This window comes from Citrus clementina, unplaced genomic scaffold (assembly GCF_000493195.1).
Source record: "Citrus clementina cultivar Clemenules unplaced genomic scaffold, Citrus_clementina_v1.0 scaffold_1, whole genome shotgun sequence".
Lineage (NCBI taxonomy): Eukaryota > Viridiplantae > Streptophyta > Magnoliopsida > Sapindales > Rutaceae > Citrus > Citrus x clementina.
In genome coordinates, this window is record NW_006263303.1 from 26,772,912 (window position 1) to 26,791,556 (window position 18,645).

Sequence of the window (18,645 nt, forward strand, 5' to 3'; positions counted from 1 at the left end):
GATAAATTATATCTGTCTAAAAACTAAAAAGAAAAACAATTGCTCGCAAAATCGAAATTATTCAGATGGAAAATAAAGAGCAATAAATAAATAGATTTGAAGAGTTGATCTGTCCTGAAACAAACAAATCCCAATGGCCGTAGAAACTGAAACGCCGTCGTCCGCGGGGCCGGCGTCGTCTTCGTCGTCGTCAACAACCTCACATCAACAATCCTCCACTACGTCGTCAACAACCTCACATCAGCCATCCTCTACTACATCTCCGCCTGAGCCCAGTCTCAAGCAACCCCAGGTTTTACGAATTTTCTGTTAATTTTCATAATTGTATTACCTTTTTTTCTATTTTGATTACGTTATTATAAGCCAACTGGAGATCGCGTTGTCTGTTTTATCTTCTATTTAATGTAATCATGGTTGAATATATGTGAAATTTTGATTTAGAAATTAATCAATTGCTTAATGGTATTAGTACTACTTAGAGGTAGTTTAAGAGATGAGTTTTGTGTAATGTCAGGTTCCAGCATCCTCAGGTTTCCCGGCTTTCGGGAATGGTGAAGGTGGGATGTTGCCTGTGATGTACCCCGTGGCATTACCTGGGTTATATCACTTGGAGAATCAACAACAGTCGAATAATCGAGGGGCTGGCATTTATGCTGTGCCAGTTCACCCGTATTCAGGAATTCCATCAAACACTCTTATCCCTCTTACCTACAATGTACCGACGTAAGCAAATCTTTTTCTCTCCAGTGGAATCTCAATCTAGGTAGCTTTGGTGTGTTACTAGTAGTTTTGAGTGTTTGAAGTTCATCAAGAGCTCGTAATCTCCTATTCACAGATCCATGCATTGCATTGTTTATACGAGGAAGGGTGTTTGCTTTCCTGTTTGGCTTGTTTAAACTAATCGTGCATAATTTTTATTTCTATCTAAATTAAATTTGTCATGAACAGTAACGTTATGTGCATTATGTGCCGAAAGAAACTAAAGAAATCCAATACGACAAGATAAGAGGATTTGAAAATTGTTAACAATTTCTAGATTATCAACCATTTTTCATAGACTTCTGACTATTTGAACCTTGGAAAAGAATAATTGCAATCTGGCTGTGAGTGTATGAATTCAAGAGTGTTAATTTCATTCAAGCCAAAGGTATCCCAAGACAATAATTGTGAAGGCAATGATGTTGAATTGAATATAATTAGATACAGCTTTTTGCTTTCAAGCACATACATATTGAATCTTTAAAACATACGTAACACATTACCTATTGCTTATTTCTTAACGCACAGGACTCTGAACTGAATATGTTAGGAAATGATAACTGTAGTTCCATATACCACTTCTTCGTAGAAGTCATTTTTCAAGCTTGGAAATTACATACTTTTCATGTGAAAATGAATAGACTTGAGTGTTATGGCACTGAGTTGGCACATAATTTATGCTTAAATCTGTTTGTAAGCACTACTTATGATGACTGATGACATCAACAACAACGTGATGATGACAATTCTATTGACACAGATTTCACTCATACACTGAATACACAACAGATTGCCGCTTGTTATTTTTTCTAACACTACTTGTGGTCATTGACAGTACTAGACCAACCACTCAGGCTGGGCCTGCAGGTTCAGAGCATGGACAAGCTGGTCAGGAACAGCAACAGGCTGCACGTCAAAGACAAGTTGTTGTAAGAAGATTTCAGATTGCATTTCACCTCGATTTGATGCTCATACTAAAGCTGGCAGCTGTAATATTTGTGTTCAACCAAGACGGATCAAGACTAAGGCTTTCTGCCCTCGTGTTGCTTGCTTCACTTATATACTTGTAAATGTCTAGGCTTCAAATCCTTGTTTCATCATTACTATTATTTGGGGATTCTTTTCTCTGCATAATTTTTAGCACTTTTTTTTTTCAAAAATACATCAAAAGTAAAATTAATGTCTTCTTCCCTGTCTTTGTATTTTTATTTTTATTTAGATCGTTTTGGTTATCTGGATACTGTATTAATATAAGAAGCAAAGCTCTGACTTAGTCTCTTCCATATTTCGTAACTGAGATAGTTTCTACCCGGCTGATAGCTAAGGTTTTCTAATATCATATGACCTGTTTACCCTCGATGCTAGTTAATAAGAAGCTAGCCTTGAAAGGGTAATAGAGAAGAAGAAATTTACGCTTCTGCAATTTTCAAATATGGATCACAACAATGCTTTCATCTTTTCTTTTTACTGGAGAAACTATTGTTTACTATTTGTAATACTTCTCTGAGATTATTTTTCTCTTGGTTGATTTGATGCATTTTTAAGTCATATGATTTTTCGGTTTTCTTTTTGAAATTTTTGTTTCAATTCTTTACACATTTTATCTATGTTAATATGAGTGCTCGTAAAGATCTGAGTTGAAACTGAACTTTTTTACCATGGCTGTTGTAGATATCAGACCGGAGCTCTCACACCGTTACTTAGGTGGCTTTCACAAAGCATGCAGAGGGCAGCACAACCACCCAGGCCTGCTGTCAGAGCTGAAAATGTTCCTGCTGCCGCAAGGCAGGGGAATGATGTAGCGGGTAACTCCTATTTCCTGTGTATCCATTTAACATATTTGTGGTCTCCAGATTGATATTGGATTGTTCTAAAGACAATCATTAGATAATTCAGAGTTCGAATAAACCTGTCCAATCCTAGATTGATTCTCAACTTGGTTATGATTGGAAGCTACCGGTTTAATTCATATTTTTATTGTTAAATCTTAGACTTCAACTTCTATTAATTGAACGGATCATGCAGCATAGGTAATACAATAGCATATGTTATTCTTTACCCTGAACAGCATCACTTACAAGTCATACCTCCACTCATCTTTTTGTTAGTGAGAAATGATTAATGTGCAAAAATGTCAACTCAATTTGGATGCTCAACCAAATTTCATTCATTAATTGCTTTTGCTGCTATAATAACTCACTGCAGAGGGCCAAGCTGGAGCTGAGAATGAGAATCAGCTGCCAAATGATGGTAATCAAGCAGCTGGAAATGAGAATGTGGTGGACCCTGGAGCCAACGGCGGTAATCAATGGTGGGGAATCGTGAAGGAGATCCAGATGATCGTCTTTGGCTTCATAACTTCTCTGCTTCCAGGTTTTCACAACATAGATTAGTGCGCATGCTGTATCAATCCAGAAGTTCGGATAATTGATCTGTCTTTTATATTTTCCTTTCGAAATAAATGTAAAAAGGTACCCAAGCATTAGATTTTATAGGTTTAACTTAATCATATTGTATGCATGGTGTCAAATATTGCACCATTTTGGATAGAGTGGGTTGGTCGTGATATTTGGATAAATATCGTGTACGTTTTTGCTTTAGAAGCTTAATTGAAGGATTTATTTATCTATTGCTCCTTTTTCTTCCTTCTTTTGTGTTTCATTTTCAATTAAACTATTTAATATTGCATACGTCATCTGTATTGTTGAATTCCACATAAATTTATTGAGAGTAAGAGATCCTTTGTTTTTTTAACAGGATAAAAAATTATTTCAATTATTCATACATTTTTACGTGTTTGTTTTCTCTTTACCGGAAAATAAGTTATTTGCATATTGGGATAAAATTAAGAAAAAAAAAAGAAAGTTGAAAATCACGCTTAAGTATGAATTCATACTATATATATGTGTGTGAGTGCGCGTGCGTGTGTATCTTGAGTTTTATATAGGAACATGATCTCTCGGCCTACCATTAGGCTTATTCAAAATTTGGTCTAATAATTTAAAATTTTTGTACGTTATATGCAATACATTTTATTTGAAATATTCACTTTTTTTATAATACTGATTTATGTAGATAAAGAGACCAATTATAAAACTAAAGCTAGAAAATTGAAAGACTGCGAGTTAAGCCAAAATAATATTAAAGGTAGTTCATCTGTCTTGAAATACTCTTTCTTTCTCTTTTTTTTTTTTTTAAAAAAAAAAACTTGTACTTGGCAAAAATTTAAAAAAAAAACGATTAACTTTTCTTTTCTATTTTGCTTTTTCAAAAAAATGACCATTGTAAAATTATCACTCTAAACATGACAAACCATTTTTTTTTTCACGATATTACACCCAATATTTTAGATTTTAAATACAGAAGACACAGATGATGCATCGTTTGTCAGTTAATAGTAAAATGACATATCATTACCTTGATTATAGTTCAGCCGACATGTAATTCCCGCTATTTCTATAAACAAAAAGCATAGACAGTTTGCAGTCGGTGCATACTACTAACGACTTTATTTGGATTTTGAGGAGAAACAACGGGTCATTTTGTTTTATAAGGACCCAAAGGATGGTGCATCTACTTATTTCACTTGATGACAGATCATTTGTAGTGCTGAATTCCACATGAATTTAACGAGAGTAAGGGGCTGTTTGTTTTTTTTTTTTTCACTTAATTACTTAATTGACTTAATTTTAATTATTTAAGTCATTAAGTTTGTTTGTTTATTCACCTTAATAAAAATCTTTAGTCATTAAGTTATAAAACCAGTTCGTTTGGCTTTTTGCTTAGGCTAAAAAGTTTGAATGATATCATTAAAATATATTCTTCAATCTAATTAATTGATTTTGATCCTTACCTAAATAAAATTTAATAATTAGTAGTATTACCAATCTCTAAAATTTGTGATAATATAGTGGTAGACTATTATTATTTATCCTTCTCTTTTCTTCAAATTAGTATTTTTTATCTTCGTAATTTTTTATGAATATTTTTCTTACAAAACGTCATGGATTATAATAAAATTGATTAACATACATTAATTTAAAATATAAAGAGCTATATTCAATTGAACATGATTTATAATATGATAATATATTATATTATTTAAGTTCTTCAATATATTTATTATTTGTTCAACATTTATAGCTTGTAAGGGGGTAAATGTAAAAATACTAGTTTTTAGATTTTTTAAGTTAAAAAAAAAACAACTCAATATTTATTTTTAGCAATTCAAGAAAAACAAACATATTATTTAGATTCAAATACTTAGTTTTTTTAGAATTCAGACTAAATTTAGATCTATTTAGATTTTAGATTAAAAAAAAAAGGCCACATAAGAGATTGTTTGTTTTTTAAAAATTAAATAGGATAAAAATCTATGTCAATGATTCCTATATTTTTACATGTTTGTTTTCTCTTGCACTGAAAAATAAATTATTTATATATTTGGGTAGAACTAGGAGGAAAAAAGTTTTAATTTGAAAAGTATGGTTAAGCATATATATATATATATATTTGTGCTTGTGTACTTTGAGTTTGATGTAGGGAAATGATCTCTCAGCCTATTACTAGGCTCATTCAAATTTTGGTCCACTAATATAAAAATTTTACCGGTTATATGTCATACATTTTATTTGAAGTATTTAATTTTTTCATAAAATTAATTTATGTCGATAAAGAGACCATTTATAAAAATAAAGCTAAAAATTGAAAGACCACAAGTTAAGCCAAATAATATCAAAGATAGGCCATCTATCCTAAAATGCTCTCTCTTTCTTTCTTTTTTTGTTTAAAAAAATCTTGTAGTTGGCCAAAAAAAATATACCATTAACTTTTTGTTTCTGTTTATCTTTTTTCTTTTTTCTTTTTTTTTTTAAAAAAAGACCATTGTAAAGTTTCACTTTAAACGTGACAAGCCGTCTTTTTTTTTATGATAGCACACCCTATATTTTAGATTTTTAGATTTTTGCACGCAGGACACAAATGCCACATTGTTTGTTGGTAAATTATAACATGACATGTTCCGCGTGTTATTATAGTGAAGTCAACATGACGTCCACGTTATTCCTATAAATGACAAGTGTAAATAGTATGCACCGGCACATACTATTAATGACTCATCGTTTGTGTTTTTAGAAAAAACATGTCATTTCAATAAGAAGCATACAACCGACAAGACGTCTTCTCCTTTCACTTGACGACAACAACTCATCTACATTGCTATTTTCTACATAAATTTAATGAGAATAAGAGATTGTTTGTTTTTTGATAGGATAAAAAATATCTCAATTTTCCCTACATTTTTACATGTTTGTTTTCTACGACATCAAAAAATAAGTTATTTGTATATTTAGGTAAACCTAAGGAAAAAAAATTAATTTGAAAATCATGCTCAAGGATGAATTCATGCTTCGTTGATGTATGTGGATAAAGAGACCATTTATAAAACTAAAGTTATAAGATCGAAAGACAACCAGCTAAGCCAAGATAATATCAAAAGTAGCTCATCTATCTCTAAATACTCTTTCTTTCTTTATTTCTTTTTTTTTTTAAATTGCACTTAACTAAAAGTTTTTTTTTAAAAATACCATTAACTTTTCTTTCTATTTTTCAATTTTACAAAAAAGACTATTGTAAATTTTCACTTTAGACTTTACAAGCTGCCTTTTTTTCTATGATAGGTACACTCAATATTTTAGATTTTAATTTGCACGCATGACAAACATGACGCATCCTCTTTTGGTTAATAAAGAAATGACATGTCGTTCTTATGGTTATAGTAAAGTTGACATGTCGTTCACGATATTCCTATAAACAACTAGTGTGACCAGTATGCGCCAGCGCATAGTATTTACAACCCGTTGTTTAAATATTAATCTAAAACGACATGTCATTTGCTTCATTAGCTCTGGATGATGAGATAATGGATTATTTCACTTGAAGACGACATGTCATCTACAGTGCTAAATTCCACTTGAATTTAATGATACTGAGAGATCGCTTGTTTTTTAACAATTAAATAAGATTAAAAAAACTATTTCAATTATTCCTATGTTTTTACATGTTTGTTTTATAAAGCACTAAAAATAAATTTTTTCGTGTATTTGGGTAAAACTAAGAAAAAAACTTTAATTTAAAAATCACGCTTAAAGATGAATTCATACTTCGTTGATATATGTTGATGGAGAGACTATTTACAAAAGTAAATTTAGAAAATTGAAAGACCCCGAGCTAACCCAAAATAATATCAAAGGTAGCCCATCTATTTGTAAATGTTCTTTCTTTTCTTTTTTTTTTTAAACCATACTTGGCAAAAAATTTAAAAAAATGCCGTTAACTTTTTTTTTAAAAAAATAGCCATTGTAAAATTTCACTTTAGATTCTAATTTGCACGTAGGACACACAGATGACACGTCGTTTATTAGTTTGTTAGGGAATGACATGTTGTTCCTGTGATTCTCGTGAAGCCAACATACCATGCCCTTTATTCTTACCAATGACAAGTGCAAATAATATGCACGTACTATTTATGACTCATCATGTAGAGTTTGAGAAAAAATGGCACGCCATTTATTTCAGAAACAGGTAGACGACAAATCATCTTTAAGTTTCACTTTGAAACCATCTATACTGCTGAATTCCATGTGAATTTAACGAGAGTTAGGAATCATTTTTTTTAAACAACTAATTAGGGTAAAAAAAAAAACATTTCAATTATTCATATATTTTTACATGATTGTTTTTTCCAGCATCGAAAAATAAGTTATTTGTATGTTGGGATAAAACTAAGGAAAAAAAACTTTAATTTGAAAAACATGCTTAAATATGAATCCAAACTATGTTGATATGTGTTTTGTTTGGGAGAGATACTGTTTGGGATAAATATGTCGACGAGACCAGGAATGACGAGCAGATATCTGATGGCAGAGTTCTGCGAACCGGTGTGTTCCGTAAAAGCCTGGTGCGCGGAGGAACAGGAGCAGAAATATCCTGCTCGTCCACAATGTTGTCATCCGCGAGGCCAATTCCCTATAAAAGGTATACGGCCATTCCGGCTAGAGGTCGATAGGCGAGGAGACCCGGTCGACGGCAGTTGGCAAGACATGCTCTCCAGCCCGAGAATCTAGGCACGACATCCACGCTTTCTCCTGGGCCGTGGCGTAACACGCAAGATCTCACAGAACCACGACAGCCACGCTTTCCCCTGAACCGTGGCGTAACACGCAAGGTCTCACAGAACCACGACAGCCACGTTTTCCCCTGAACCGTGGCGTAACACGCAAGATCTCACAGAACCACGACAGCCACGCTTTCCCCTGAATCATGGCGTAACACGCAAGATCCCCCGTTTGCCCATAATGCAGCAGTCAGAGCCCCAGACCGTCTCGAAAAAAGCGGAAAACTGGGATTCAGAGGAAGCCTATAAAAAGGTAGCCAACGAAGGTAAAAGGGTTAGCATTTTTGAGATAAAAGAAAAAAACCACGAAAAAACCATAAGACTTGTGGCAAGCGTTCCCCGAACCTTGATATCTGACTTGAGCGTCGGAGGGTTTACGCCGGGAGAACAACCGGCGTACTCTGACTTGTCTGTGTGTGCAGGGATATCTGGAGAAGAAGCATTACTAGGAGACCTCCTGGTCGTGGGGAAGTTGATCGAACAGAGATCCTGGTCGTAGAACGAGGAGAACCGGAATCTCGCATCAACATGTTTCATAATCTTAGGGACGCCAGAACGACAAAAAGTTTAAGAAACAAATGACCGGCGTATGTCAGTCAACTCTGAGAAAAAGCTTCAGCTGCTCTGCAAAACTCAATAAGCAAAACTCGGCTGCTCTCCAATCATTGAAAATCTAGCCCAAGCCAAACATGAAGAAAGCCTTTGTCACGGTAGCTGCTGGATACGAACTTGAAATCTAAAACTAATGGATCCATTAACCAAGATCCCCGAAGAAGCTTCCGTCTGAAGCTCAAATACGTACGTTATTTGATTTTGAAATGCACGTATATTTAATTTATATCCATTATGAGCCTGTGGTACTTGGTTTTATTTATTTTTATCAATTTTTATCCATTGTTCTTGTTATGTGACTTAAAAATTTTGCAAGTAACTTGGTAGGAGTCTGATGAAACGGTCACGATATTCTTAGTTGTGCAGTGAGTCCATGATTATATCTTGATAATGAAGAAGAGTTTTAATGCTATTATAGTATGTTCTTACAGTTATAAGAGTTTCAGTATCATTTTAGTAAAGTCATAATCAAGAGTTTTAATGCTATTATAGTATGTTCTTACAGTTACAGTTTATGTATGAAATATACTTTTGACGGTGACCTCTCAGGTTGGGCTGCCCCAGCATTTTGCGGAAGACAATCCCCGAAAGGCACTGTTAGACATTTACAACAAAGACGACAAGACGTATTTCCTCATAACAAACTAAACAATTGTCGTCTATCAATTTTATAAATATACGATTTGTCCTAAGCAATATTCACTTATGCCGCTAGGCTTCTATGTGTTTTTCCCTCAGACGAGCTGTCGTCTAATAGAAATGTACATAAATGATGTGTCGTTTATCACCAGATTAAAAAATGTTAAACCCATGCATGCTGACACCGCTGTATGCGGTATGCCTATATATATTATACATAAAATTAAATATTTTTTTTTTCAAGTAAACATGATCAGTACATTGGCCATTATTGTTGTAGAATTTGGTGCAAAGCTACTGAATTCAGATAGAATCATAAAAGAGATGGAATGAAATAAGAGATCTTTAAGGCTTTCAATTATTACACTACAACAGAAACTCGTATTGACATACATGTTGGTCTCCGTAACTTGCCAAAATTTTGGATTACTGACAGAAAATGTGGATTAGAAGAGAAGCACAGAACCGCATTTTATTTCTCACTAAAGAATAATAATTACAAAATGTATGTATATACAGTGGTACCCATCAATAAAGCAAACCTCACATTTCTGATAAAAGATTGCTGATTTTCCGAAGCTCCTTGAGAGCAGTCACGGCTGTAGCTTGTCCTTTGCCAACCAGAACATTTTTTGAGAAGTTCTCCCGTGACCCTAACTGACCATGTTCTTGCTGTAAGACAGACTCAATTACCTGGAACACACGATTAATACAAGGATCAGGACAAGTACCAGCAATCAAAACTTTCTATCCCAAGGTGTAACACATTATATCAAAAGCAAATAGAAATATAATAGCTCCCGGTCAATCAATCGCAAGTTGGAGGAGCTAATAGACACTACCAATTTGCTCTGCTAATATTATATATTTTTCAATAATGAAGTATTTTCGAACATGCAAATGAGAGTGCAAAAAGAGAATGTAACCTGAATATGTTCAAGCATAGACTGCCCAAGATTCTTTAATGTCCCCATCACATTCTGGTCAACAGTTTCTCCTTTGCTGCTAGAAGACGACTTACAAGAACCATCATTACTAGAGGCACCTTTGCTATTACTCTGATTACTTTCATTATTGGCGGAAATTTTGGTCTCAGTGGCAACTCCTCCTTTCTCAGATGTCTCTTCACCAGCACTGTTTCGTCCAAACTTCCAAAACCACTGAAACTTACCAGAAAGAACCTTCCGTACCGTTTGTGATTTTTCCAAAGAATCATTATTGCTTTGAGAATCTTTAACGATGTCATCAGGGGTCTGTGAGACGGGAAGAGGAGGACTTTCAGGCATAGTATGGGATTGGCGGTCATTTTCATCAACAGATGAATTTGAAGCAACGCTGCTTTTTTCTGAGTCATTTTCATTGTCATTGGCACCACTAACAGGACTTGCTGGGTCTGAGAATATAGAGGAGTTTTCCTCACTGCCAGCATTGCCGGTCAGATATCTCTCATCAGATGTACAAGCAAATTCCCTGTTGACACTGTCTTGTCTCTGGACCTCAGCTTCTACTGAGGGTTGATCCTTCTCGGTAGAAACTTCCAAGATACCATCTTTCTCACTATCTTCCTCAAAGCCAAGTTCCTTGGACAAATCCTCAAGCAAACTTCGCCTAATAGATGACCGATGTTTTGTGCCATTATCAACTGTTCTCGGGGTTGGGTCAGATTCTGTTCTAGATAACCTTAGTTTTACTTTTTCCAACCATCTTTTGTTCTGAGTTTGGTTTTGTTTCCCTGAGCTATCATGTCTTTGTTCCTCTGCCTTGTGCAGATCTCTCCACTTCCCTTCCCAATAACTATCAGGTACCACATTCAACGGAGTTCTTGGAGAAATAGACTCAGATGGAAGGCTGGAACCTCTCACCACCATTGGGTTATTCTGGTTATAAACCCCACTAAATGGGGGAGATGATGATGAGAGATTAGCATCTAATGCAAGAGCCTGTAAAGACTTTGCCTTTCCTATAATTTTTTTCAGATTTATGTTCACTGGAAAATTCAACAGTCTCTGAAGACAAGTAGTTGCATTCTCAGTGGCAAGCAGGGAAGATCGTATATAAAGCATCATGGAAACTGCCATAGCAGCAATTAATGCTCCTCGGGGTGAACTTAGGATTCCAAATCCAGAGCCTGCATCATCTTCAGTATCTTTGTTTACTTTGCTACTGTCTGATGCAAATATCTCGTCCCATATTATCAAAAGATCTCCAAGAGAAAACTCTCGTCCAAATAAGACACGTAACCAACGGAGTCCAAAATACTGCGGTTCAACTCCAAGCTCAACTAGATGGCTGTGCAAAGATGAATCAGCCACAGACAACAAATGGTACATAGCAGAAGAAGCTTCAATGACAGGAAGTAAGCAAGTAAGAGACCCATCTGCATGGGAGTGAGCAAAAAAATCTGCCATGGAAACCGAACCCTGGCTTCCAACCATCAAAGCATCAAACATACAGTAAGCATCATGTTCCATAAATTTCTCAGACAAGACAATACCCAGTTCACCTTCAGCTCCGTAAGCGTCACTTAGCTGTACAATTGTCTGTATCTCAGGATCAAGCTCATCAACACTCCTAACCTTAACTGAATTTCCATGGGAGCCAATCTCATCTTCCATGGAATCTAAAAACTTTTTAAAATCAAAATTATATGTTAGGTCATTTTCATGAAATGATAAGCCATCAAATTTGTCCGTGAAGTGATCTTCATGTTCGTTTCGAACTTGAGAAAGACGCTCAACATCAACATGAAGAACGTATAACAACGGAGCCAAGAGTTCATGCATTCCTGTTTAAAAAATTAAAAAGAAAACAGGAATGTTAAACTTTCTGAAAAAGGGCTCTCATTGGATAGGGGAGAAAAAATGCATGTTTAGGAGGAAAGGGCAGAGGGGCTAAGCAATTGAGAAGTAAAATTACATCAGAACTTTAGCAGTCAAATTGACCGGACTGAAGCTTCATTTGAGATTTTGAGCTAAAAATACAGCCATGGGAAACACCTATAACCTTACTGCATGTGGTAATTTATATTTCAAGATCAAGTGCCATAAGATTCTTCACCCTTTCAATTGCTCCCAGATGAGATTTAATGGTGGGTATTCAGTAATGTTACCTTTAATTTGAAGTTAAAATAATAGAGGGAGAATGGGGCAGCTACTATTATTGCTGCATTTGTCTCAAATAGAAACTTGACAGAATGAAGTGGAAGAAGAGAGTTAATAGGGTTACCTATAGATTATATGAGTTAATAAATTCTTAAGTATTTTGGGAAAATAAACGCTAGCCCAATTGCTCTTATATTTAACATGTTACCTTGTCTGTAACCAAATTCTGGATGCCTAAGGCACCATAATAACAAGATTCGCCTTAACATGCCTTGGCATCCTGGTGTCTGGAAGTAGCTCCCATGTTCTGGATATAATCGTGAAAGGTCTTGATCAACCATCTTTTCCAACTCGGCACTACGAAAGAAACGTCCCCATGTGCTATCTGCATGGATTCATGACACAATCAATGCACAGACACGTGCAAATTAACAATGCAGGTGTCTAATAACTAGGTGCACCAAATGCCGAATACATACAAAATGTGACTACCGTCTGAGCAGAAAAATCATTATTACCTGGGTTTTGTGAAAGTGGATTGTCCATAACGAGGTCAGGAGAATTACTTCCATCCTTGTGCCAATGTGGATCAACAAGTAGGTGTCTTCTTATTTCGGCATATCTAACATAACAAAAAACTTCAACTTATATCTAACAGCCTCAAAAAGAATCTTAGACCATAACATAGAGAAGTTACACTAACATAGCATCTTGATCAAGTACCACAAAACATGACATAGAATACAAAATAACAAGCACCAAAAAATAAATAAATAAATAAAAATCTTCAAATAGTTCATAGCAAAACTAAGCTTCAAAATTTTTCATAAAACAAGTTAATCAAACTTGATATAACCAACTTAGCATAATATTCACAGTACCAATTGGCCTCTATTAGCCCCAGGAGAGGACTCCCCTACCACAGCACGGAAACAACAAAACATCAAGAAACTTAAGCATGATCTCAATCAAACAAGGCAAACACAGTTCTCAAAGGATCAACATCAACCTACTTTATGTAGCCAAGCTAGATTATATATATATATATAGAAGTTCCAAGCTGAAGGAATCAAGGAGTTTATAGCCGCCATTAGAAAATCGTCATGGAAAATGAAAAATTGAAACTTTTTGGGTATTTTTCGGAGTTCGTTTCAAACAAAATGCAAGCATCCAAAAAAAAAAAAAATCAACAAATATAAGCAAAGGTTACCTTCTTCTAGAATCAGCTGTGACTCTACGAAGATCCTCAATAGAAGAATAAGAAGAAGGCAAAATCCCAAGATTAATACGCCACTGGACTCCTCTAAGATTTGCAAGCGGCCCAGATCTCTCCGACACCGAGCCGACAGACCTCGTCGGCGATTCCTCAAATGAACCCGCCGCCGAAACCACCGACATGTCGTAAATTTATTTTCTCAAATTTACAACAACAGAATTAAGCAACAACCCAGATGCTGAATTGTCACCAAAATGCCAAAGCAACTAACGAAATCGAAACTTCCAAAAGAAAAAAAAATTATAAAAATTGAAATTCAATTAGTTAGAAGTAATAAAGACTCGAGCTTTATTTAGAGAAAGAGAAGAAAATAGGAAATTTGTTTGTTTCATTTTGCTGTTCAAAAAGAGATGATGAGTTGAGCTGTCTTCTTCTTCTTTGAGACAAATTGAGAACAAAGAAAAACGCTCCAATTTAATCCATTTTAATGGCTCTTTTTTTTTTTTTTTTTTCTAATTTACATGTATTCGTTTGCATGACTACGACTGAAAGGAGTGATTAAGAAAATGAATTTTTTTTTCTTTTTTTTTCCAACTTTCCAAAATAATTAATATTTTGGTGGTTTGTTTTTCTTTTTTCTTTTTATTTTCACTTTAATGTGAATGATTTATGAGGTATGTTATGTCTTTATGAGTTGTTGTAACTACGTTCTAAAATTTGTTAATAAGTCGTATTTAATATTGTACCTTGTATATAAATGCTAAAAAAATTTATTAAAAAATAACTCTCTTTATATAAATTAGGAGCAATAATGTACATGTAAAATTTCTTTTCTTAATTATTATATAATAATCTACTTATTGGAATTCTATCGATTATAACTTGAAAATTTTACTTTCACCCAGGCCAAAAAATTGAGATAAATTTAACATTCAATTAAGAATGGTCTCTCATATAAAATTTGATGTGAGACCATATATCATTCTTGTATTATCCCTTTTGATTTGTTTTGTTATTATTATTATTTTGCTGTTTTCATGGCACAAACAGTTTGCGTGTCATGAATAATAATATTGAATAAAGTGTTTCCTAATAAACGTTTTTGTGAAAAAAATAACAGTAAATGCTCCAACTAAGGTAATGATGAAGCTTGGTAATTAAGTATCGAGGGACAAGCATCCTTCATTTCTTAGCTGGTACTCCAAATTGGACTAACAAGATCTTATTAACTTTGCAATGTTGTTCCTTTTCACTATATTTGCCCAATATAAAAACTTTATAAAGTATGGTATAATTGGTTGAAAAGTTGACGTAGACCTAATTTTGTACTGTTGCATTTAGAGAAATGTTATTTTCATTAAAGTTTTAGAGTTTTTTTTTTCTTAAAAAAAAAATCCACCAAGAGGTGGGGGGTTACGCATAACTCCTACCTATAGCATTAAAATTTTAATATTTAATGTTAGAAAAATAAATAGTGAGACCCACTCAAAATGTGCACGATATCAATGGAGTAGAATACGAATCTTACAAGATTTTTTACTTTCGTTAAATGGGACCTACTCAAAATGTGCCCTAAAAATAGCATGATATGTTATTTTTTTCAACACTTAAGTTGAAAAAGATTAAATTTTGAAGTACCTTACCACATGCGAGGATTATTCAAGGGGTTGAAGCAATGTCTTTCTCTGTTAAAAAAAAAAAAGGATAAATCTCTTGTTTATTGGCACAAACTTGTGAGTTATACTCCATATATCCTAAGTTGTGATGTAATTAGATGAATTCATATTTCGACTCTCAATAGTCCTATAATTGAATTAAGATTTATGCTTTTATTCTAAACTTATAGTTTGCATCAACCTGTTGAAATAACGAAATTTAAAATAGGTAAAATAATTAGCTGAGACAAAAATGAATTTATACTTCCTACTGCATGCGGTGCAAGTAGTGGGAGTACCGTAAAGAAGAAATAGGCCAAAGATTGTCGGAAGAACGAGGCAAGGTTATTAAATTAACTATTTTTTTCATATAAATAAATTTTAAAAAAAACAAATTCAAATGGAATTTATTTAAGAAAATTAAAATGTTATTTATATTAAAAAATGACTTTCTATCTCTTTATATTTAGTAAATATATATTGCATTAAGGTAAATGGTCAAAAGAGTTTAGATCAATACAATGATAAAGTAGCTTAAGAATATACACTTAAATTAGAGGCTCCAACTCTTCTAGGCGTGCTATTAAGTATGGGCATGGATTGAAAAAATAAATAAATAAATAAACGATTAATCGAAATGATAAATATTCATTTTTTTTTTAAATTTTCTTTTTGATGAATCAAGACAAAATTGAAAGAATTTGACCGAATGCAATTGGGCATTAAGCAAAAACGATAAAGACTAAGCACGAGAAAAGTCGCGTCGATGAGGCTTGTCGAATGCTACACATTATTACTTATAAAAATAAAATAAAATAACTTTTACCCAATAAAATGCGGATACGCTAAAGTGGAGGGGCTCCAAAAGAAATTTGGCACATAATATTCTAAGCATATCCTGACATGACGTGGCACAGACGTGTCTTTATCTCTACAAGCAACATCTAAATCTATCTAATCATTTTATGACCGTACGGCTCGTTTTGATTATGAAACCATGGAAACGTGATAAAATATGTCGCGTGTAAGACCGTGTCCATTTGTCACCTTAGATGAATTCATGTAACAAATTTTAAGTTCCTGTTTTTATTAGGTACAGGCGAAATTCATGAGACACGAGGTTTGCAAATCACGAGGAATTTGGCTTTTTTTAAAAAAAAAAAGATTATTGATCATGCTATTTATAATTATATAATTACTGAGATTAATTTATATTAATTCTAATACGATACCGTTCAAATATTTAATCCTCTCAATATTTGAGAGACGTCAACTCTCCTCCTAAGAGAAATACTGTCTTTACTCAAATTTTAAGAAAAGAAATTTAAATTAAATCCCCTGCAATGTATTTATAGGGGCTTGAATCATTTCTCCCACACTTGTAAGAGAATGACTCTAACCACCGAGTTAGACCCTAGTGGGTAGGAATTTGGCCATTAACGGAGCAGAATTGAGTTGCTTTTTAAAATAATAATAGTAATGTCACAAATTTTGTATAAATTTATTTTATACAAACGGGAATGAAATTATTCTATTTGTTTGATTAAATTTATTTTATAAACGGATAAGAAATAATTGTATTCGTTTGATTAAATCTTATGACAAATATTAGATGAAAATTATTTTTTTCCGAATGGTAGTTTCGACATTGCCCCTGCCCCTTTTGATATACTTCTCATTATCTCCAATTATAGTTGGTTTAACGAGCATGTGGTGAAGACTTATGTTAAAACAGATGATTCTTTCAATAGCAAAACTAATATTTTTATGAGGTGATAAATATTGACAAGAAAATAATAATGAATTTGATCGTTGCGAATTATTGGACGTTCTCAGACATATAATAAGACCATAATTTTGCATTAATTTCAGATTATAAATTATGTTAGCATTTTTTTAATTTTAAATATTAATATTTTTTATAATACAATTTAAAATCTTAATTAAATGATAAGATATTGACAGTAGTAGCCGTCAAGAAGAACTCGCGCATTTGTATAAAATTATAGATAAATGGTTCTATTTTTCAATTTAATTGGTTGGAAAGTCAAGCTTTCGTCGAACGTCGAATCTCAATGCCCATGATAATCGATGCTTAATATCATTGTCTTACAGAAGCAATAAAGCACTTTAAAAAAAAAAAAAAATGGGACCCAAAATAAGTAATTTGATATACAGTGTATGTTGCCGCACGTACGCTTGATGGTGCACAAGTTTTAAATGAGAAATTCTACCATAAGACCCATTACTCTCTTAATGAATTCTCACCATATGCACAATCATACATCATAATGTGTTTGATTAGATGCACTAAATCAAATCTCCTTAAAATAAATCACTTGTTAATTTAGACAAATTAGGGCACAAGGCAATTTCCCATTAATATTTGTATTTCCACTAATTACAACACATTTACTTTTAGGTTATGAGTTGTATGACTCACTCAACCTAGTGCACCCACCACCATTTGTTGTTGTCCATTATTTTTTAAGAAAGCGTTGCTGTCCAATTAGAGTTTTATTGATATGTGAATGTTACGCATTTCAAATCAAACATGGAGACTATCATTAAAATTCTTTTGTGTTGGATACAAAAGAAGGCATTATAATTTGAGTAATTCCTTTTGTTTTTCCCCAAAAATAATCAATATGTTGTTAACACATGGCAACCAAGCAATCAATCCTATAAAGTCCATCACTTTTTGACCAAATTCCATCATATTATGTTTCATGTCATTTTCTTTTTTATATTTTAAAATATATATTTATCTTTTTTTTAAAAAAAACTCCAATTAAGCTACTAATAATTTATTTATCGTGGAATCGTATTTTAGTATGGCAAAAAAAAAAAAAATCATTGTGTATAAGAATGAATGGAGTGCGAGTGTCTTTATTTTTTTAATGCGGACACACTGTTAAGCCATGTGATATAATATAGTTAATTTTTAATATATTATAAAATTATACAGTGTAATAACATTACAGACTGACTCTATTAAACCTCATGAATTATAAATGTGTCCGCATAAGAAAAATGAGCACGTCCACAGTGGAGAAAACATTTTCATTACATTAAGATAAAAACGTTACTAAAATATAAAAATACACATATTTTAATACATGTGTTAGCATGAATTTTATGTTTTTATTTTTTACTAGTATCTTCACTTTACTAAAGTGAGGATGCTCTCATATTATATATAATCATTCTCAAGTGCGACACCCTCATTTTTTTATTACAGACACACTCTTAAACCATTTGGTTTATTTTTTAATAAACTGTAAAGTCATGCGGTTTATGAGAGTTAAAAACCAACTCTCTCAAACCTCATGGTTTAAAAGTGTGTCTGTATTAAAAAAAAAGAGGACACAATACGTACATACATATGCATATACATATACATAAACACACACACACACATATATACCTATATAAATGAATTTTTTTTAATATATTATTGTGGAGTTATGTTCCGTTGTTCCTTATAAT

General features: G+C 33.2%; 2 protein-coding genes across 2 annotated transcripts; one reads left to right on the forward strand and one right to left on the reverse strand.

Moving 5' to 3' along the window:
- On the forward strand, nucleotides 1-3,404 carry LOC18056124. The gene is made up of 5 exons (XM_006453202.2): nucleotides 1-292; nucleotides 515-723; nucleotides 1,595-1,825; nucleotides 2,431-2,564; nucleotides 2,965-3,404. The coding sequence occupies exons 1-5, from the start codon at nucleotides 134-136 to the stop codon at nucleotides 3,150-3,152; spliced, it is 921 nt and encodes a 306-aa protein (XP_006453265.1). The 5' UTR covers nucleotides 1-133; the 3' UTR covers nucleotides 3,153-3,404.
- A 6,222-nt stretch (nucleotides 3,405-9,626) lies between these two features.
- On the reverse strand, nucleotides 9,627-13,968 carry LOC18056125 (TBC1 domain family member 5 homolog B). The gene is made up of 5 exons (XM_006453205.2): nucleotides 13,496-13,968; nucleotides 12,804-12,907; nucleotides 12,494-12,670; nucleotides 10,111-11,969; nucleotides 9,627-9,877 (listed from the first exon to the last, which is right to left on the reverse strand). Exons 1-5 carry the CDS (start codon nucleotides 13,681-13,683, stop codon nucleotides 9,728-9,730), a joined length of 2,478 nt encoding a protein of 825 aa, XP_006453268.1. The 5' UTR covers nucleotides 13,684-13,968; the 3' UTR covers nucleotides 9,627-9,727.
- Nucleotides 13,969-18,645: the final 4,677 nt, after the last annotated feature.